Consider the following 23773-nt stretch of genomic DNA (forward strand, 5'->3'; position numbering starts at 1 on the left):
ACTGGTTCCCCTTAGACAAGATGAATTCGGCTATTATTCCCAATATTGTTAGAAAGGCTTATGTACCGAGCAGCCATTCAACCAGTCAAACAGAGTAACTTCTAAATTAATACAGCAAGGAGTTAATTATGCAACAAGTTAGTGAGTGATTTTAAAAGGTGGATGAGAAATCCTTTCCATCTATTATTTCTATAATAATGAAATTATGGTTGTCCATCTGCTCTTTTTACCTTTGAGGGAGGGTTTAGCCCCAGCTTATTTTGTTGATGATAATTGGAGTTTCACGTCACTGACCATCTGGAACAGGAGATGTGAGCACTGGGAAGCTAACCAAACTTGCTATTAGCAGGAACTTTAAAAGATCTTCTTTCCCAGAATAGAGAAAATCCCACATAAAATGATGGTGTCCTTGCTTAATAAAACTTCCTTTCTTTTTTCTCCATGAGCCTTACTGTACAGACCAGTGTTGTGCTTAAATCAGGGGGAAAAATGCTGTGGAATTTCTGTAATGCTTGTTATAGCTGGAATTCCAATATGAAAATGGAGACTTGGAACAGAATGTTTTCAGGAGGTAATCCTCATCACTATTTTTCACTTTTTAATATTTTATCTCCCTTTTTCCAATATCAGTTCCACATTAAAATTCTACTTAGCTTCTAGTTAATACATGCTAAAGGTCTTTCTAGCTATAAGTTATCTAATTGGCTGTTTTGTTTATGCAATTTATTTGAATAGGCAGCCTTCAGTTGCAGTCTGCTAAGCTAGAATAGATTTCAGTGAGTACTGTTATGGAGATTGCCCTCAGGGATGTATGAAAGTGTAGCTTAGCTCAAATCAGCTGGGAATGTCTGTACTTGTCATATCCAATCAGATCAGACTAGCTGCAGGTATTTCTGTCCACTTATACACAAACAAACTGATAACATTTAAAAATATGAAATGCAAGCTCAGAATTAAGAACGCTGCTTGCAGGGCTTGCAAATCACATCTAAGAGGCAATTATTTAGCTACATTTTCTGTACAAATGACCGAATTGGCATTAAAGCATCTTCATTTCAAAGATTTCTATTGGGAACTCTTCAGAACTGAAGTACACCCTGGTACGAGTCAGCTTGTTTTTTGAGCTCTTCCAGATGTTTTTTCTTACCCAAATAACCTTTCTCTAGTGAATAAGACAGATTTTGTGAGAGCAAGATAATTACACACAGAGTCTAATTCTACTTACAGAGACAACTCCCTTTTAGTTTAAAATGAACGTATTGATACTGTTTCCCTTGAAGTGTTCCAAAAGAAAGCTCATTTCATCCTCTCTGGATGAGATACTGTACATAAGAGTCTGTCTGGTACTTGCAGTAGATCAACATATTTTTCAAGTCTTCTTGGCAGGGAAAACAGAAGAGGAGTATGTATCAGAAATGTGAGGGAGAGCTTGTCATTTCATTTACTGGGTACCCACCAATACCTATTCACTGTTCTTTTATTCTTTAGAGATCAGGTTGTAATTACGTGAAAGAAGAACCTGTTCACACTGTGGGAGAATGGACTGCATATTTCCAGTGACTTCCCAGCAGCACTAGGAAAACTGAAGTCTCTAGTGATCCCACTGTGAACCCCTCCAGAAGCTATGTGCTCTTTATACAGTTTAATTTGAATTTCATCATTCTAACCTGCTCGAAGTCTTTTTTTTTTTTTTTTACGAACAGCAACATCAGGTAAACTGGCTCCCGCTGCAAGCCTTAATCTTTTAAAACTCAAATCCTGAAGCTACCGAGTCTGTTAGAGTGAACCAACATAACTCTACATAAAATTCTTTTGCATGTGCACATGTGTGCATATATACTTATGTTTGCATGGGGAATCATCCATAAAGAACATTAAAATAATACAAAGGTTATCAAGTACTCAAAAGTTACATAATGCCCCAAATACATTTTCATGTCTTACAGAAGAGGACTTGAGAGGCACCTTCTGTAAACATTTTAATCAAATGTAATCTTTAGATTTATTTTTTCATACACAGAAACCTCCCTCTCTCCATACCCAAGACATTATTTCAGTGTGCATGCTTCACCTTTTGGATTAGGAACTTTAATGTTTTCAGAATATACTTTTGTCACTTGAGCAAAGAGAGTAATTGATAACAGTAGCATGCACGTGCCCTTCCTTGAGTGCCAGGCACAGCAGGAGGAGAGACTGCATACCTTTAGCTACTGCATTTCATAGCTACTTACATAGTGAGACTCGGCAAATTTCTATTCTTAGAATTTATTTCAATGGTTATAGAGCTCCACTCTCTCATTGTTTCCACCTGCTTTTGTTTTGGTGTCAATCTTCTTCCTTCTCTCTCCTCTGTCTTCTCAATAGACAAGGGTCACCATCTCTATCTCGCTCTACCCATTCCCCTGAATTCCCCAGTCACCATCTCGCTCTACCCATTCCCCTGAATTGCGTGACCTATTCCACCACTTCTGCTGCAGTCACCAGTCCTTCTGCCTCCCATCTGAGATGGAAAGAAATTATTTCTAATGATAAGCTAGGACTGTAAACTCTTAACCCAATCTCCTTCATTCCCTAAAGCCAAGAGATACCCTATCTTTATTTCTGATACACACACCTCTCTGTTATCCTCCTTATTACGTTGTGACAAACAGAGGAGATAATGAGGACAAGAGAGAGTGATGCTGCTGGTCAGTTCTGAAGGCTGGTGAAACAGTAAATGGCAGAGTTTGGGGAGCAGCACAATTGCAGGAAAAAAATATTATTTAAGTTTTACATGGCACATGCCTAATACAAATGAGATCTTAGAAGATTTTTAGCGGATGAAGTTTATCAGATCTCTGCTGAGATTTGTCGACTAAACATTTCAGAAACCTTAAAAAATTTCTCGATTTTGGCCCATTTTCACAAGGGTGAAAGATGCATGAGTAACAGATGGGCAATTTCCTCTTTCCTCCCCTTAGAAGTGACAAGTCTGAATTTCAAAGTGGTACAGTGAGAAGGTTTTGTAATTACGTGGTTGTAAGGTTTCTGTCCAAGATAAGCACAAATGTATTCTCTCTACACTGGTTCTGCAAAATGGCTACATTTAAAAAAAAATAGAAAAAGTCTTCATGAAAAGTGCAAATGCAACATGGAAGTGTAGTCTGAACGGTGTCATTTTCACAAAGTCACAAACCATGAAAAAACAATGCCCAAATAAAATTAGGGCATTGCCTGGCATGCTGCAGGTATGAGCTAGACTGAAAGACAGGAAACACTCAGGGCAGCAGTTGCGCGAGTGGCCCTGAGAGAGGAGAGTGTGACAAAGCTTGTTCATTCCTACTGCATTTAGGGAAATGGGACTTAGGAACATTTGCTGTAAAGACCATTGTATCAAAGAGAAAAATCTAGTCTTGTTATCAGTTTCCTCTTAATGTGTTTGGTACTTTGGTGTTCCCTAACTAATTGCTAATTATAATGATCTACAGATTCTGAATGTAATATGCATATGTTTATGATATCTGGATTAATAATGAAATTTCAGTACATTTCTGGGGAGACCTAGCGACATTAGAGTTTGGATTTTGAAAAGGAAGGTTTAAATGCGATTAAAACTTTGAACAAAATAGCATCCCAACAATACATTGAATAAACTGATATTCACAGTTTTCCCTTAGTAATTTCTCCATTACAAAATCTCACAAAAGTAAAATTATTTTTAAACATACAGCATTTTCATTTTGTATCCCCATTCATTGCATATTTATACTCACTTAAAAGAAATCAAACAGTTCTTCCTTTCTACATTGTTCTACTGATCTGTAGCAAGCACAGCCAGAAACGGTAGTGAGAGAAATGAGAATAATAGAGTGCCTAGCAGGCTACTGTTCTCTCCCTCAGACACACTGGGAAAGGAATATAGCTAGATGAAAATATTCCTGAAGAAAATATTTCAGCCTCCTGGACCATTTAACAGTGTACATTTTCTTTATTATAGTATTTTTATTCCTACAGAGTAATGTTAAAGGTATTTCTGAACCATCATTTTAGGATTTTCACAGCTTTACCTTCTCTTTCTAGAGTTAGCAGGACTTAGCCCATAGCTAGGAGAGTGTTTTCATTGCATGTTGTTAGAGTGAGGTGAATGCAAAAGTTTGTGAGGCAAGACTCCTTCATTCTAGTAATTATGAGGGTAATGCAGCTAGTCAGAATTATTTTCATTTTATTAATAGCTGTGTTTAAGCCTCATGGAACTGCCTGTCTAGGGAAAGTATCTATTTTAAAACTAAGTGGTGGAAATTAGTGCATTATACTAAATGTTTATCCATAAATCAATGGAGTCCACAAATCCAGAAGGAAAAATTGTCTGTTTGGCTGCCTATCATTTCTGTGAGATTTTCCACAGTGCATTGGATCTAGGCCACACGTAATAGCAGATACCTTAATTTTAAACAAAGGGAGATCTTACTTAAGTCTTTTAATCTTACTGTTGAGGAATAGTTCACGACCAGCTGTCAGTTATACATCCAAAACCCTTAGCATATGTACTTAGGAATAATACATTCTTATGAAAGCAAGAACTCCCATCCAATATATTTGGTATAAGGTCTCTTTGATTAAGTGATTTGCAATATATTTAGGGAACTGTGGGGTTTTTTTAGGATTTTATTATCCAGACTATTTTCAAGATTCCAATTAGCTTTTAGATTGTTCTTCAAGAGTGGCATGTGTTTATGTAGCACTGCTTAAAGTTGCCTTATCATTTGAAACTCCTGTACCAGGGATAGGGAAATAAAGACTGTACCAAGAGTTTTGTGAAAAATATCCCTGAAGATAGAAGTCAGAAATATGGAATGTGTGTGTTCTAGTGTTTCTCTTCTTGCTATAATCTTTAAGGATAAAAAGCATTTTTACCATTGTGATTGCCTTAGTTTGGGACTGAAATTCTATCCACGTCAACTTCACTGCCTAACTGGGATTCCTCCTCTCTGTTTTATTTTACCATGAGTCAAGTTAAGTCATTCTCCAGAGTAAAGGCTATTTGCAAGTGCCATAATCACCACTGACTCAACACTTGAGCAAAACAATTTCCACAAGGTTCAGCAGCTACGTCTCTGTTGTTCTCAGCAGCCCCAAGCTGCTGAAATGAACCACTGAGGCTGTGGATAGCCAGCTACAGTAGGGAATGGCTTCAGCCAAAGTAGTCGTTTGCAGCTCCTAGGCAAGGAGAAGAGGTACAAGATGGATGCAAAGCCACCTTTCAATCCATCTGCCATCCTGCCCAAGTCCCATACTCCGTCAGATCACACAGTCTGTCTCTAAACACCTCTCTTGTTCATGCTTTGGGCAATTGCTTTTCAGTCAGCATTTGCTCGAGATACAACTCCAAACTCTTTTTTTCACTCTGAAATAAGCCCAGAGCTATTCCTCTTATCACCTTCTCAGAAATTCTCTCCTTAAATAAGTTTTGCTCTAAAGTGACTTAAGTGGAGTATACCTTCCCAACACAGTGCATTTTTCCAGCAGATGATTATTAGTACCTGCGTTGGGACTTGTTGAGTTACACCTTCTTTGTAGAGCACTGCCCAGTAATTTTGTTTTAATGTTCTGTGTCTAACATTAAAGGTATAGCAGTGATTTTTAAAGAACTTCAGACTACAGAGTGATAAGGCAACACGCAATAGGTAAGATTACAATTTTAAAATTTCTACCATGGCTTAGATTTTTTTTTTTATAAGCTGTAAAAACCAAAATGTTAGTGTATTATCAGAAAGGTAAATGAGGAGAGCTTCAGGCCTACTTTGCTCCTACAGGAATATTACTGCCATTCTCTATGCAAGGCTGACCAGCTTTTGTAGCAAGTGAAGTGCCTTTCCCTAAGGTGAAATTTCATTCTGCTCATTTGCTATATTTGGATCAGGAACAGAGACCTACAATTCAGAATATCCCTAAATCCCCATCCTCAGCTCCAGTATATCAAGAAGACAAAACATGTAACATGTTTTGTTTCTGACATTATTACTGCCAACACTAGAGCATGCAATTCACATCTGGATTTATTTTAGACTTTCTCATGATAACAGCTGCATTTCTTGTCTTCACTTGGATACATTTTAAAAATGAAAATTGCCATGGCAACAGCTGCAACCATTTATTATAAAGCAATAGAAGTGGAACTAATATTTGTGAGAGAAGCTCTGTTATCAGGATAGTATTTCATTCAGACAATGCCAGAGTCATTTTTCCTTAGCCTTTCCATTTAAAAAAAAGCAGAAAATATTTTCAATAATGAAATGTAGGTGGGATTGAACAGCTCAGGAGATTAAAAAGATTTTCTTCTTTAGATTACTGGCTCATCTCAAATCCAGATTAGCAAAAGGCAAAAATTATCATCTGTTTGGTGGGCACATGAAAAAAATTGATAGGGGTACCGAAATTTGAAAAACTCATTCCCATACTAGCTATGTTCTCAACTGAAGCACAGAGACAGCAAGCTGAGTACATTGGGTGTGTCTTCACTGGGGGAAAAAAAGACGTGACCCATCCTTGAAAAGTGCTAATGTCTAATGCAAAGGAAAACTTCATAAGCAGTTTGCAATGCTAACACAAAGTAGTTCAAAATTAACTATCCTTCCCTTAAGATTTTGCTTCACATCACTTGCAACGTACTATGTTACCTGAGATAGTAGTGTACTATTTTCCCTATTAAAATGTGGCTAAAGAGAGAAGTTTTGCACTGACCTCAAGGTCATGTTGTTCCAAGTCAGGACTGAGGTAGGGTCATCCAGTATATGGTCCAGGTACATTAGGAATCACATGGCCCATTTTTGCATCCGTTTCCAATGTTTCTTGGAGCTTTACACTTTTTTTTTTTTTTAATCTCCATAAGAATGTGGGTAGATCAACAAACTGTACTCCAGATGTTGAAAATGTACATGAAACGTAAAACTCTTTTCCTATTTAAACCCCTTCTGATGATGATAAAACGTGTTTTGCAAGCAGAGACTGTACAGGGACCACATACCATGTTGTGGACACATACCAAGGATCACATTTCTTCCCGCTTATTACACATTAGAGAGCCTTAGAAAGGAGTGAGGGAGAACACTGAAATAGAAAAAGCTTTAGACAGACTTTCAGACTCCTTTCACTCTAATTTTTATGGGATTCAATGTAGTTTATCTTCATCAATTGCATTCAGCATCAGGCCCCTCAGTGTACTGCTGTGTTCACAAGTTCCTAAAGATGCTGAAGTTGTGTGAAGGGAGACTGGGGGCTCCTTTCTTAATCTCTTACAGAAAACATTCTGGAAGTGAAAAAGCCCGAGGCTGTTGATAGGCCAGAAATTTCACACAGCACTTTAGTGTTGGCAATAGACTATTCATCCGCTCCAGCAACTACCTGCATCCTCTAGCAGCAGACTTAGCTCTGTCTGGGATATAATATTTTAAACACAAACAGTAGCTTACAGATCTCGTAACAGACCAAGAGTACCTGTACTTCATTGACTACTTACTAAACTCTAGCTTTGTTCTGAACAAAGATTATCATTAGTCCAGCTTCATTAAATTACTTCTGTGTCATGGACAGTTTATTTCAGGGAGGTAACATAGAGGAAAAACAGAAGAAAAACCGAAACTACTTCTGTTGTGCCTGACAAAAATTTACGAAAGCATGTAGTTCATACATTATATTTTTAAGAGACTAAGATCTAGTAGAAATCATAAAGTTACAGTTTCCTTTCAGTTTGTCCTGCTCCCTCACTTAATGCTTTGAATTCTTTGTAGTGTATCACCAGTAGCATGCTCCCAATTCTGCCCTTCCTCTTTGACATTCATAGGTAAGCTTTACATACTGTGTTACACTTAAAACAGGGCAGTTATATAGAACAGTTGAGGCTTGGCAGACCAAGTGGTAAGAATGGGGCTCTTTCCTGTTTTACTGACAAAGAAGAGAGAAGCAGTGAAAGAACAGGCAATTTGTTTTCCTCAGGATGAGGAGGACTGGGCACTTAGAGCTTCCTCACACTGTCTCTGGGAGTCTTGAGCTGCCTACGGACAGGTCTCCTGTGAATTTGGAATGCTGTCTGTGAACAGAAATTGGACACACCACCCTTGAACACATCAGTCTCGGGATCTTCCATAAGCAGAGGCCACAGAAAAGCTCTTTGAATATCAAATAAGAATCTACTGTATATGTTCTTTCATTGATCAGCTAAGCAAGCTGATATTGCCCCTCCACCCTTTCATTTAGATTCATTCAAGGGGATTTCAGAGAAGACTGTAGTCTGTACTGTAGTACTGTTAACCATCTAACTCTCAGGGAGGAGTTGATTTAAACTCCAGAGGAGGGTGATGTGAGCAGGACTATGCATTTATGAAGGATATTATAACTGTTATTACAAATGGAGGGCTGCTATTCATCCCTTGGTATTTCACACTGCAGACAGGTGTAGCGAGTTCTGCTACAATGTTATGACAGTGAGTCAAACCCTAAACGAAGGGAGTACTGTCTGGCATAAAGTATACATAATTTTCTGTTATTTAAGTCTTAAGCTTTGCTTCTCCTGGCCAAAATCATGGGCTGTGTGATGCTAAGAAAATTATTATTCAGTTAAGACTTTAGTGCAAACTGTTTCCACTTAATCTCTACTAGTTGCCCGTAAGGGCAAAGGATTTTTCATGGCTAGCCATGCTCCTTGAAATGTTCCTTAAAGTGTTTGGGTCATATTCTACTTTTTTTGTGACACCAGTGTAAATCTGGAACAACTGCATCAAATCAGTGGAGTTACTTCAGATACTCATCACTGAACGATAGTTGGAGGCAGTTTCTCATCACGAGTGCTCAAGCAGAATGACAGTAAATCATAGTCATTTAGTGGTAATCTGCTGCAGCGTTCTAACATGTATCGCTCGGTGCAGGCAACCATCAGGCTACATCGTTTTATCAACAGGGAGGTAGAATTCAATTGACATAGATAAACGTCATATTTATTTGCAAGAGTGCAGTCACTGTAAAAGATGAGGGTAGTTGAAAGGCCTCATTGTCTCATTGTGGAGTTATCCCAACAATTTTAGTATGAAAGGAGGGTTTAATTAAGAGTGCCCATCCTTCCAGTAGTCACCTTCCCCACCTCTTATGGATGCACCTCTTATGGAGCCAGTGTCTTGTTAGTGGGCTCTGATGTTTTATTCTTTGCACTCTGTGTGTGTAACTTAAGTCCCATAGTATCATGTTTTGCCACTTTTGTATAAATAAACCTGAGCTGTGGATGGAATTAGGCCTCCAAGAGCACATTAAACTCTTTTACTTATGCTCATAGAACACTTGCAATTACACATGAATTCAATTTTTGTCTTTCAAAAGAGATACATCATTTTCACTGAAAATCCTTATTTCAGGGTGTCATCACCCTGGCCTAATGGTAAGAACTTTCACATAAATGGAAGGTTGTGTAAATGTTTCTGATAAATATTTATCAACTCTGCTCTGAGTAACTTTGGAGGCTAGTGGCTCACAAACAAGAAATTGAAGGATAATACAAAGGTGAAGAATGATATAATGAAGAAGAATAATGATAAGGTGATAGGGTATAAAGATCTAGCCATATATGAAGAATGTAAGTGATGCACACTATTTTATTATTAGAGAAATACAAATCATTAGATCATTTTCCAAGTTCGGATGGTTGGGTCTAGAAGTGAGAGAGCTGGGAGCAGACGACAGCTCTCTTAACTCAGGTACCAGGAATAGGGAAGCAAAAAGTTCAGGCTCATAGACAAACGTTAGTAATAGTATTAACGCAGATAGCACATCTAATTCCCTTAATGGCACAATATATAAGTTTAAATTTTAGGCTCTCTTTTTGGTTTTTACCATTTTCTTTTTGTTCAGGAAACAGTTTTAGCTGACACATATCTTGGGGGTTATTGCACTTCTTGGGTGCCTGAAGATGCCTTCACAAAGTATGAGGTACTATTAATCACTGGGTATGCTCTGCCTGGGTTGTTTAATCAGCATGATGCAGCAGATATTGTTCAAATAACATATAGGAATTTATTTCTTTTATGCTCCAGATACCGAATGGAGAATTTTTTTCCTCATTCATTGTTTCTTGTTAACTCAGAGGGTTGGTGGTTTGATACATCACTGGTTTGTAACTTCTACTGTCATGTTTTCTATGCAGAAAAACTGCATATTTTTACAGTACTGTTCTAATTTATAAGTTCTATTTTGCACAGGCATAAGCGATTACAGAGAGATGCAAGGCAGAGGAGAAATCCAGCTCTTCATATTAATACAATAATAATTTACTTATATATATATATCTGTTCCTTGGTGGTTGATTCTCTGTTTCTACTTTCTTCGCACTATATGCATCTTCACAGTTGATGATGCCACTAAGAGCTCCCTAACTGGGAGGACAGACGTCAGGCTGCTCTAGATACACAGGCAGTTTCTCTTTATGCAATGTTTGAAAAGACTAGAAATTAAACACTGAGTTGGATTACTGTTCTGATAGCCAAATGAGAAAGCATCATAGTTGCAGGCACAGAAATCTGTAAATTATGTGCCTTTTGATATGATCAGCTCATCAGTAAGGACAGTCAGACACTGGTAATAGCATAACACAGAATGCAGCACACATGCTATCACAGACGACCCGCTATCAGTCATCTGTTTTCTGCTGATGTGCTTCATTCCTCTCAAAGATATGGGACAGCCTTTTTGGAAAAGAGTTGTCACTGGAAAATGACTGTGATATTTTCAAATAGATTTATGAAAATTAGACCTTTAGAAGCAATAGCAGTCATTTAAGAATGAAACATTCCTATACCAAGTCTCAGATAAATACTAACATATTTTACTATTAAAGCCTTAGTTTTCTTTTACAAAGAATTTTAAGTTCAAGTTGCTGTTCATCAGGATTTCTTTCTGTCAAAGATAAAAATAAGGTAGTATTTGCCTAGAACAAGGTAATGAAAAGTTAAGATACTTGTACAGATACATTAGGACAGCACATACCATTTCTCAGATGCACAGGGGTAGAGAAGCTCCACACCAGATCAGATATGACTTTAGACTTGAAATTGTTCAGCCTGTAGGCCCATTAGGTCATTACTCATTGTCAAAACTGTCATCTCGCATCTCCTTTCTATGTGTCTGTAGTGACTACAGGTCTGTAGTGACCGAGTTCTGATCAGGATCAGAGGGAGGGAGTGTTCCCAGCACCTGTGTCAGCAGGGGCTTGCAGAGGTTTTTCCTGGGCACCAGGATATTGGGTTCAGCCCCATCGGGGTGGGTGAACTACCAGGTCCTTTTAAGGTGAAGGTGGTAGAATTTTCAGGGCACGTATGGGATCACCATGATAAAGAGATGGTTTCCAAGGCTCCTTAAGGAGGTAGAGCAGGCTTCCTAAGGGTAATGGCTAGGGAGGCAGAGGAGAGGGAGGGAGAATGACAGATTTTCTGCAGTTCCTGGTGTTTGAGGGTAGATGAGAACTAAGATCTGCATTAGGAAAAGTCTATCTGGAACAACACAAACTACTCGTTGTTTTCTCTGGCTGTACTGCAGGCTGCTGCCATGTGTCAGCTCAGGCCTAAACACAGAAGAAAACTGAAATAGTTACCAGTGTGGAAAATAATTATCGTTAGCTGCCAAAAGTGACTCCTGATGAGCTAAGCTGACTTCTGACTGCCCAAGTTAAGGAACAGAGTCACTCGAATTCTGCAGCTGCTTTGTAATACCACTGACAAACTTAGTAAGCTATCCATTTATATCAGGCCTGAGGATGCTTTGCGTCACCTAAAAAGGAGCCTAAGTCTGTCCGTAGAACTAGCCTATAATATTTTATATTAAGTGAAAATCTAGCAGAGAGCCTGAATTCCTTTTTTATTTTCATGCAGATGTTCCTTTTCTTCATAAATGGGAAAACTTACATTTTCCATAAAGTCTGTGACATCTTTACTTTTCCAGCACGGCTGGTGCTTTGACATCTGCCATCAGCTAGCCACTTTGGAACTGATAACGAATCCATTTTGAGAAAAGTTTCCATAAACAGTAAAAGCCTTATATATGACAACAATAAGTGTTAGTTTGGTTTAAAGTAATCGAAACAGAATGTCCTATAATAGTTCATAAAGTCTGGAAAAGCCTAGTGTCGTGGTTTAGCCCCAGCCGGCAACTAAGCACCACGCAGCCACTCGCTCACTCCCCCTCGGTGGGATGGGGGAGAGAATCGGAAGAGCAAAAGTAAGAAAACTTGAGGGTTGAGATAAAAACAGTTTAATAGGTAAAGCAAAAGCCGCGCACGCAAGCAAAGCAAAGCAAGGAATTCATTCACTACTTCCCATGGTCAGGCAGGTGTTCAGCCATCTCCAGGAAAGCAGGGCTCCATCACGCGTAACGGTTACATGGGAAGACAAACGCCATCACTCCAAATGTCCCCCCTTCCTTCTTCTTCCCCCAGTTTATATACTGAGCATGACGTCATGTGGTATGGAATAGCCCTTTGGTCAGTTTGGATCAACTGTCCTGGCTGTGCCCCCTCCCAGCTTCTTCTGCACCTGGCAGAGCACGGGAAGCTGAAAAGTCCTTGACTAGTGCAGCAACAACTAAAACATCTCTGTATTATCAACACTGTCTTCAGCACAAATCCAAAACATAGCCCCATACCAGCCACTACGAAGAAAATTAACTCTGTCTCAGCTGAAACCAGGACACCTAGAAAGGAACAAAGGTAAGGACAGAAAAGAGAGGAAGCAAATATGCTATGACACAGAGAAAAAAGAACAGAGTATAATCCCAGCTAGAAGATGGTTTCTAAAATAACTGCTAGATTTTTTCTAGAATTAAAACCAATAGCACTACTAGCAGTGTGCTGAAACCAGGTTGTGAGTGGAGTAAAAACCATGATGTGATGCACTGCCAAGGAAAATGAAGTTTTGGATATCCTGAAAAATGAAGGTTCAGATGCTAGCCACTTGAGCTGTAGTTCAGCCACCAGTAACTTTTTTTTTTTTTTTTGCATTCCTTATACACATATAAATAGAAGGCTTACTCTGTATCTTTCTGTGAAATCCATGTTTCTGGAGCCTTAATTCTCTAAACATTTGCAAATATTGTCAGGAATAAATTCCAGGGAGACAGATTTCTTTATACAGAAGGATATACAGAAGAGTCATCTATGTTCTTTTAATGCACCTTCTGTGCATTTGTGTTGCTTACTGATCACTGTTTTAAACACATCTGAAAAATACAGTAAGTTTGTTTGTTGTTGGAAGTTTTCATCTAGAGGATCTCTGTATATTTGCCTCAAACTACTGTTACAATTGGCTGCTTTTGCTAGTCCTAAAGCCTTCCTGCACTGATGTGTCTCTTCTTTGCTCTCCGTTAATTGTCTGCAAACCCTCTCTGCTTCATATGTGCTTTTGTTGGCTTAGCATACTCACATGCCAATCTTATCTCATTTATTTTCATTTTTATAGTTCATCTACTTACTATTACTGTGTGAGGAGCTATTTTATGAGGAAGCCGGGAAGGCTTTACCAACTAAAACTTGCCAAGAGAAGGTGTAGGTGTCTGGTGCTATGCATGCGATTTCACATCTAGCTTCTAGTTCAAACGCTTACATTGTGAGAAAATTACAGTTCTGTCTTTTCGGCTTTCTTCCAATACTTTTAGTAAAACTCTATAGTTAAAAAGTTGTGTGGGAACAGAAATTGTTCAGTTCAATCCACTTCTCTGAAAGCTCCAAGTTTTCTAACACAGTATAGTGACCTACCTTTTTCTGTATAATGTCAGGAAAAAATAACCTTTCCCTCTTAAAAACAACCTTGAACTCTAGAATAATTTTTTTTCCTGGCCTATTTTATTTTTCTTAATTAGCAGCTGATGAAATCACCATGTAGTTCTATAATTATTTATCACCTAAGGGAGATCCCACTTCATTCAGTGAAGGTATTTTAAGGAATATCTGACCGTCCTGTATTTCTTTTTTTTTTTTTTTATATTGTTCCTGATTCTCTTCTGTGCAGTATTATGTGGTACATGATAGTGCACCAAATAGGAAGGAGGCCACTGGGCAAGACGAAGCCCTTTGACTTAGCAAATGGAAAGAAATCTTCCTCTCTAAAGATAATAAACTGTTTGTTTTCATGTTGGTCAAATAGACAGAAGCAGGAAGAAAGGAATAAAATAGTTTGTTTACTGGTTATTTCTAATCATTGATTCCACATCATTCTATTAGAAATTTTCTGCTGTTCCCACACATTTGCCTTCTAATGCTTGAGTGTATTTTCTTCAGCATATTGCCTTTTTCTAAAATTCATCTGATACATGTGTTGCATCACTTTGGCTTATATCAAAACCAAGGATCTTTGTGCTGTTCCACTAGTTACATCTGATTAACGTCTCTTTATTTGATGCTGCCACACTAGCCCTAGGCACATCAGGCCTTGACAGGAACAAAAGGTAGGAGACAATATTTAACCTCACCTACAGATTTTTCCTCAAAAAACTTCTATGACTTAGTGAAAAATCTTTCCTCTCATCCTAAATGGTTTCAGGTTTTTTTTAAAAGGAAAATACATTGTGCTACATTCACAGGTTGGGAAAATTTACAGGAAGAAAAGGATCTTATGAATAAATGAGATCTTCTTAGAGAATAACTGAAGATGTAAAAAGTGATCAATTAAGATGTAACTGGAAACATGACTGTACTCCTTCTATTGCAATAGCACTTCTGCTTGTCATGGAGACCATTAGTATTATATCCCCTTGTAAGTCCATAGAAAGAAACATTCTTTGTCATGCTGAGCTTTCATCCTAAAATGATCTTAACAGACGAGGGGAGGGAAGAAGCGGAATGATCAGCGTGGTACAACTGGCACAAACTGTTAATCCTTCTTTCTGTTTCAAGCAAAAGCCACCATCTTTTCCAAGGTCTGTTCCAACCTATACGATTCTGTGATTCTGACCTTAGCTTGCAATTTATTGTATGAATAAATATTGCCTGTATTTCCTTTTTGAAAGCTGTGAAAGCACTTGACCCTGTCCATTGTTATTTGGTCAAGGAAGCACAGAAGAACTGGAAAGAAAAAGGGATCTGTTGAACAGTTTTCTAATATAGAAAGTGCTAGCTAATCCTTATAAGAACCAGCAAGGAAACTAAGTATTATTCTTAATTCCAACATGAAGGAGAGGCAGAGGTTACCAAACTTACATATAGAGAGATAGTAGGGACTGGGGCAGGTGTTTGTAAGATATGTCTATCAAGCATTCAGTAAGGGCCCAACAAAAATTTTCTATTCCTATCCCTCCACTCTATCTCATTATGGGTGGTAGATAAAGCATATCTTTGCCATTAGTTCTGTTCATTTATCAATCTATGAAAAGAGTTTTCTACTGCATTTATTTTCAGGATTTGCTTAATCCACCTCTGATACAAATTTACAGAAATAAACCCATTTTTTTCTTATACTAGTTCAACAATTAGAAAGCCTCTAATATTTAAAAACTAGACACACTTTCAAATTTAGTATCAAACTCTCACACACTGCTTGTTAATGAACTGCAATCAACCCCTTTTGTATCAGGCACAGAAAGCAGATAGCAGAAATGGCAAGTCATGCCAGCATATTTCTTGAATTGCTCTCTGAGGAAAAGGAAGAAGAGTAGAGGCGCTGTCAGTTTAATTATGGTTCTCTCCAGTGTTAAACTTTGCAATTCTGTTTTTAAGTCAAATAATTGGCTTGGCAGGAAGTACTAGAATAAACAGGATAAAATCCTGTTCTGTTGAAATACAGCTTATATAAAAAATTATCAGGTAAATTACTATGTATTTTAGATGCTTGAAAGAGTTAAAAGTTAGTGTTAAAGAAGAAACATATTCAGAAAAAGAAATAATAGCTCTAGTACAGAATAATGCAAAATGAAAAATAGAGCTCTGAGCTGCAGGGAAACCTGAGTTCTGGAAAGATTTAGACCAGAAACCACAGTTAGCATAATGAGCATATGTTGTGTTATGGTGCTTTTAAAAAATCATGGGGTTTGGGGGGCATATTGAGTAGAAAAATTTCCCAGTTAGAATGAGTCACTCCACATTTGCTCCTGAAATAACTACGTTAAGAATAGGATGCTTGCTTCTAGTTTTCTCCATACCTGAAAGATGTTGGTAAATTGGAGGGCAAACTAGAACCCTAACTGATCTTAACAAAGTCAACTTTTCTTGCCTTAAGGCTAACATACATAATAAAATCATAGAATTATAGGATGCTTTGAATTGGAAGGGACCTTTACAGGTCATCTAGTCCAAACCCCCGCAAGAGCAGGGACATCTTTAACTAGATCAGGTTGCTCAGGGCCCCATCCAACCTGATCTTGAATATTTCCAGGGATGGGGCCTCCACGACCTCTCTGGGCAACCTGTTCCAGTGCCTCACCACCCTCCCCTCATTGTAAAAAAATTCTTTCTTAAATCCAGTCTAAATCTGCCCTCCCTTAGTTTAAAATCATTGCTCCTTGTCCTGTCACAACAGGCCTTGCTAAAAGTCTGTCCCTGTCTTTCCTATAGGCCCCCTTTAAGTACTGGAAGGCTGCTATAAGGTCTCCCCGGAGCCTTCTCTCCTCCAGGCTGAACAACCCCAACTCTCGCAGCCTGTCCTCGTAGGAGAGGTGCTCCAGCCCTCTGATCATTTTTGTGGCCATCCTCTGGACCCGCTCCAACAGCTCCATGTCCTTTTTGTGCTGAGGGCTCCAGAGCTGGACGCAGTACTCAGGTGAGGTCTCACCAGAGCAGAGTAGAGGGGCAGAATCACCTCCCTCGACCTGCTGGCCACGCTTCTTTTGATGCAGCCCAGGATACGGTTGGCCTTCTGGGCTGCGAGCGCACATTGTCAGCTCATGTCCAGCTTTTCGTCCATCAGTACTCCCAAGTCAGTTGGGGGTACTGATGGATGAAAAGTCCATCAGTACCCCCATAAAAAGTCAGTTAATGGCTATAGCTTACATTTGACTACTAAACTTTCACTCCACGTCAAGGTTTTTTTGTTTTACTTTTTATTACTGAGCATCCCTTCCGTGGGCAGAGCCCATGGAATATAACAGAACAATTTTCCTTGATTTTAGGGTGTAATGAGGTTGGCCTCTTTGAATTCACCCCTCAATGCTTGCAGCAGCACCAGTGGCACAAAAGATCATTTCCTGATTTATAATTCACTAAGCAATACAGAACAGCAGCTGCAGTCTCTGTAAACTTATTTGGGGCAAATATCAGAGAAACAAGTGGCTGCTTTGCTGTCAAGACATGCCTAAAAGTTCTGGATCTAACAGTTCTGGTTACACTACCAAATAGTTTCAACCTTAAAAAACTAACTAAACCGAAACCCTCCCTAAGTATACAAAACACACTTAGTAAATTAGACTATAAACATACAGTATCACAGCTGATAGGATTTCCTTCAATAGAAGTATTCCATCAGTTTAGAAAATGTATCTATGGCTTAATATAGTATGGGATCTAAAACAATAAATTTTGAGTAGGCCAGAGATGACAAACATTTCAAGAATCATCTGAAGGCAAGAGAAGCAAAGAATTATAACTGACCCCTCTCTTAAGAGCCACAGTTGCAAGAGGACTGAAAATTTAGATGGCAACATGTTGTCAATTAGCATTTCCTCTAGGAACAATATTTTGTGTACTTATATAATAGCACTTTCCACTACAAATCATCTCACTAGTTTTGTGGTGGTGCTAATCAGTGTAACTGGAGATACAAGATTTTGGTGCTTAGTAATTTCTGTTACAGTGGGTAAGTATTCACCACTTGTATTTAGTGGTGCTCCACCATATGCCTTTAGAATCCTTGTGCTTTTTTTCCAGACTGAAAGCATGAGTTCTGATTTCGCATGTCGTCATGTTATTTGGAGATTCCTAAATGAACGCAACTGTTTAGAAAATCCTCCATACAGAGCTTCATCTGTAAGCCTCATCTCCAGATGGAAGACATCAGACTGCAGGGATCACATTCTTAATATGCAAGAGCTTAAAATATTCAAAACATTTTAGAAATTCTAAATTTTTAATGCTTAAAATACCAATCATTTTCCAGCAATCCAGCAAGCTGCTTTCTGGAATCCAATGCCAAGCTCAGCACATTTTCTTTGACAATGAACATAAAAGACCTACAATACTGAAAGCAACAGAACCACAAAGATCTAAAATGTTGCTTAATTAGTGTTTGGGAGGCTTAGGGCTATTTTGTATCCGTTAAATTTATTGTTTCAATAAGAAAAAAGGCGTACGTACTTGGCGTTACTAGCATTCTGGGCAGTAACTGACTAGTGGCAAATAACAACCCTGAAACTCTCAAAAATGCTCTAGTGCACGGCCTTCCCTTTGGTGGCATCATTTCCCATTCAAGAATACTCTTGATGGCTGTACTTAGGGGTGGGATACAGGAGATGAGCTTTGACAACCACAGAAGTTTCTTTCCGTGGGACAACATTCATTCTGTCCACAAGGTTTCCTATTGTTGAGCTCTTGATACGCTTTCAGCTCTATTTATGAAGGGTTACACCAAGAAGGGAACTACTAGGTGGTTTATGACAAGATTGCTGCTGCAGATTTGGTACCTACTGTGATTTGTGTCACCCATTTGAGCTTCAGCCATAAAGCTGCACTTTTTATCAAGAATATTTGTGAATGTATAACTGCTCTGAAGACATATGGCCAATAAATAATTCAAAGTTATCTATCTTCCCTGCAGTTTTCTTATACACCTACCACCTTTTAATGTTTAGTTGGCCTGGAAACAATATTCTTTATGGCACTTCTAGTATAAAAATGTTTACTGACTGGCAGTAGACTATTGATTGCTGGTATGATACCTTGAAAATAAACTGTTCCCCCTCCCCAGTCTCCATCTGCTTTGCTCTCCCATCTGCTGTCAGCCCAGAGAAGCCTTGTTTTGCATTTTGAATCCCTAAAAAATGTCTATTTTCAATTATTGATTCCAATATCATAACAATGTGATTGAATTCATTATTCCTTTTTCTCTCCCTCTCCCCCATCCCTTTGTTTTCTTTTCAGCTCTATATCCATTTACAGTCCTAAGGAGAATCCTAATGCATTTGATGCTGCTGCTTTCTTCCAGTCAGTGGGAAATTTCCTGGGGATCTTTGCTGGATCATTTGTCATGGGATCCTCTTATGCTGTTGTCACAGCTTTAATATCCTTTATGGTTTGCTTTCAGAGAGAAAATCTATATATGTTGGAGAAAATGTGTGATATCTGAGACTGACCATCTTTAGTTTGAGCCCGAACCTTTTCACTGTTGATTCAAGACTTTGCAAACAAACAGTCATATCATAAATTTACAGGAAATTTCACTTGTCAGAATCCACAAAAAACTTAATATGCAAATATCTTTTCAACATTAGGCAAGACTCTGGTCTTTATTTTACTATTTGTAAATAATTACATTTTTAGGAAAGTGTTTTGAGGTATTTTGAGGTTAAAACATGAATTTATGAACTGCAGCAACTTATTTATGAACTACAGACTAGCAGCAATTATACAAAAATACAAAGCAAACACTAGATTACAAATCAAATCAGTCAGTTTACCCAAACTAGAAATAAAAGGCATATCTGTTGCCCTGCATTTTTTCTTGTGTTTTACAATTCTTCATGTAAAATACTATCGTAGAAAGAGCAGCGATTTTCATCTTTCTTGCATTGATGCAAATGTAAACAAATACCAGTTTGTTTACAAAACTGGACAAAATTACTTTCTTTTCCCTTTTTCTGGGAAAATAATATAAAATGCAACCAATTAGGCATAATTAAAAAAACCACAAAAGTACTTGAAATAGCCAACTTGTAGAATTCACCTGTTTAAAACCCTTGCTGGATTTTCCTCTTTGTTTGAGATAATTTAGAAGCTGTGCAGTTTTTCCTGAATTCAACTTGTACAGATGAGTATGGTGGGGGAGCTTTCTTTCTTTCAGCCTTTATCAGGTTGGGGGCAATTTTAGCTTACAAAACAGTTGTTTTTTTATTTTTCCTTAGTAATTTTTTAGCACTTGACAAAATTTACAAAGCTGTGTGAGTTCCCTATGTTGGAGACAGGTCTATTTTTCCTCCTATCCTGGAGTGCCTTCTTATCAGCAGAAGCTGCTGGTCTTACAGGTAAGTGTTGCATTTTATTGAATAAAAGCAGTATTATAATATGCCTCTAGTGGGGGAAAATGGCATGCTTATTTTGGGCATGGCATCATATATAAAGCTTTTAAAAGTCAGTTGCTATATTGGCGATGGTTTCATCTTTAAGAATAAATCTGTAGAGACATTGAATAGTTCTTCCAGACAAAGACTTATTAGATCAGGCTAAAGTCCTTAGTCTTTCTTCCCTACCTTCCTTACATTTCCCATCCCTATTAGTCCCACTATTAATCCCAGTATTTTCTGCCCAGCTATCGGACCAAAGATGACGGTAAGTATGAGGAAGCAAATGCACAGTGCCATGTGACTGTCAGAGACTGCGTGCTCCTCTGCATGCACTACACGTCCTGGTCCCTCCTCCTTTTTCCCAACTGTCAATGACTAAACAGAGGACAGGGACATCCTCAGCGTTGCCAGTGGGTTGCAGCCACCTCTGGATTTAAAAAAAAATATTTCATCTTGTTCAGTGCAGCTCCGTAAACACCTTTTGCAACAGGAGAGGTACAGTCATGTCCCAGTGACAGGTAGAAAGACATGCGATCTGATTGGTTTTTTGTTGACGCCGAGAAAGGAATTGTGCAGTCACAGTCAAGTGCATACTCAGGACTGCTTTTTACAACATAGAGAGTCCACAGAAGTTTAGGCAAAAATTGTAAATAGATAGACAGCAACCTATTGCACAGTGTGATTTGAAAGAACGAAGTCTGCAAGAGCCCAATTGTTTTAATGTTCTTGATGCTGTCACCTCTGAAATCTAGTGCTCTAATTAATATCAGGGAAAGTCAGGGGAAGAAAACCGCTTAATGGAGTGTTAATGCAGCCCACTGTTTTGTTTGCAAAATTGTTCAAAGCCTTTTGAAGTCAACAGTTATATTTTTACTGACTTCTGTGGAGCCAGCATGTTACTTTTTTAATATTAGCCTATCCTGAAATCAAACTATTTCAGAATGGATATTAACATCTGCATCTTCTCACATCTTTGCCATATTAAATATACAATTTTGCATCCTGCTTGCTGCCAGAATCTTCAGGCCAATTAATAAAAAGAGGGGCACGTGAACTGAACAAAAGGGTGGTATTTCATTACATGGAGAAAAGTAGATACCAGCTGGAATAAAAGTCTATTTTTTGTCTTTATGCTTAACAGCTCTTAAAAATGTGACATGATTACTACATAAAAATGGAAGCAAAGAAGGATGATTGTTAATCACTTGCCTCCTACTGGAGGTAATGATTTCCTAATCCAATGACTTCCAAGGAAAGACTGTTTTAAAATACATTCCTAGCTGAGAACAAGGATGCTATGTTTCAGCAAATGCACAACTGATGTTATACATTATACCCAAAAAGTGGATTTGTAAGGGAAACACTAGTATCTTTCAAAGCCTCAGGTACTGCACCAAAGGTAATTTCCATTCCTTGGGCATAGGAATAGACTGTATGTCCAGACAAAAAATAATTGGTATATGTCTTTTTTTGCATACTGCAAATGTGATGACAGTCAGCACAGTCTCTCCTGGTAGTAACTCTGAAGAGTGTTTCATTTCTCTTTTCTTTTGTAATATATAAAATATCTGAAATAAAAGACTTAATTATTGAACACCACAGATGGTTTTTATGGTAACCATGGTAAGGAATTTTAAATGGACAGAGGGAGAGCCAGAGAAAGAGAGTGGAACCAAAGTAAAGTTCCAATTTAAGGGAAAAAATATAAATTTTGGGGGAAATTTAGCTATTTCTTATAAATAAAGGGATTGATATAGGCATATAAAAGAGAATTGCTCTGCCAACACACAAATTCCAGGGAAAACACACCAAGCCCTTTTAGGTCTGTCACTAGCCTTTTTTTCATGGGTGTGTTCTGAGTTTCAGGCGGAAATTGTTTAATCACACTGTTGTGAGGAGGCAAAGTTTAATCTTGAAAGTTTTATCAGTTGAGTCTTTGTCATTTGGTTTCTGTGAAAGGCTTTTGTCTGAAGCTGTTAGGATGGAAAAAGCTCGTGGAGCCTTTCTTGTAGCCTCAGAAGTTCAAAGCTGTGTTTTGTAAATGCATTGACTTTATTACTACTGTGCTAACATTACACTTTAGAGTGGATATTTTTAGTTGTCTGATTTAACCAGTTTTGATGTTGCTTTCATCTTCTCAGTCTCATCTGAAATAGCTCCAACTCCTCTCTTTTCATAATGTGACTTTTAACTTCCAGTTCATCAGGAGAATTACTGTATTGGTTAAGAAATTTTCAGCTGACTTAGGTTCTGTTGGAGGTATAGATTTTAGAGGTGGCTCTGATTTCTCATACCCATGCTAAGGAAATCTGTGTAAAATGCAGTTATTGCATGCAGTCTCCCACGTGGGTATGTTATGTACAAAGCACCTGTTGCAGAAGGTGTGGGGAGCCCAGGGGAAAGGCACTCATCCTTCAGAACACACTCAGCTCTTAATCCATACTTTATCATTTCCGGTCTTTTCCAGCTCACTTGCTTTGCCCTTTGTCTTACTTAATGCATACATCATCTGGTTTTACAGTCAAGTGCGTCTGTCCTCAAAATCACTCATTAGAATTAAGAGAGCATCATAACCATGCAATGACACTGCTGGTCCACTCCATTCAATGAACTAAATTCCTAGTTTGAAGTCTTTGACTTCAGTAGACTTGCTTCAAAAATTAACTTGATCCATTGTACGCCTATATTCGTCTTCATTTTCCATGGATATTGTGTTTCCTCTGTTCATTCCTTCTAAATGAACTTCAAAGGATTAACACTAGACATCAGTATTTCCCTGTAGCTATTAAGTAATGTAATTGCAAAATAATTTTATTCTTATAATGCTTTCCACACTAGTTCTTCAATCACTAAGAGCCTTTTGAAGTCTAATATTGAAGTATGTCATAATTTATAAATAACGGGCTATACTGTTTTTTGTGTAGGTATAGTAGCTGATAGAGCTCACTTGTTTTACTTGCAGATTTTTTAAATAAAATGTGAATGGAGAGTAGTACAGGTCAACATTTTATAAAATATTTTATTCCTCTACCTCAAGATATCCCATGATATCACACACAATATATGGGCCTGACCCTGGTTGAAAAATGGGTGTGATCAAACCAGCAAATCAAAATAAAATCTGGGATGACTACACAATTATTGTTATACTGATAACTGTAAATTATAAATTAATGTTATGGTTATTAATTTTATAGCTATATCATCAAGCTGTGACATATGCATGATAAATTGATTCTTATACAGTAGAATCTAATTTGTGTGCACTTTCTGATTTGCCCTGAAGTATATCATTCCTGACTGCTGAGCAAAGTTGTAATAACAGAGTGCTATAAGTAAGGTCAGTGTTAATATAGTTGCTTTCATTTTCAAACTTCATTACAGACTATTTACTAGTAGGCTATGAAAAAAATCATAAATAATTTAAATTAAACACTTGTCAAAATAAATGAGGAAAGTACATCTTGCATTTATTCATTGCTTGTTCTCTTGCTTTATAATTAACAAAATTTGCTAACTTTTAACTGATCACTCAGTCATTAGTCTGTGAAAGATTCCATGATGT

At 37.9% G+C, this 23773-nt stretch overlaps 1 protein-coding gene across 2 annotated transcripts in view; it reads left to right on the forward strand.

Moving 5' to 3' along the window:
- Positions 1-23773, forward strand: part of SLC9A9 (solute carrier family 9 member A9) — a 250212-nt gene that overhangs the window by 103332 nt on the left and 123107 nt on the right. For both annotated transcript variants that reach the window (XM_075507217.1, XM_075507218.1), the window contains exons 11-12: positions 19070-19213; positions 20069-20169. In XM_075507217.1, coding sequence (XP_075363332.1) covers positions 19070-19213; positions 20069-20169 — 245 coding nt within the window. The remainder of the gene's footprint in view (positions 1-19069; positions 19214-20068; positions 20170-23773) is intronic.

Source organism: Mycteria americana, chromosome 7, assembly GCF_035582795.1.
Source record: "Mycteria americana isolate JAX WOST 10 ecotype Jacksonville Zoo and Gardens chromosome 7, USCA_MyAme_1.0, whole genome shotgun sequence".
Lineage (NCBI taxonomy): Eukaryota > Metazoa > Chordata > Aves > Ciconiiformes > Ciconiidae > Mycteria > Mycteria americana.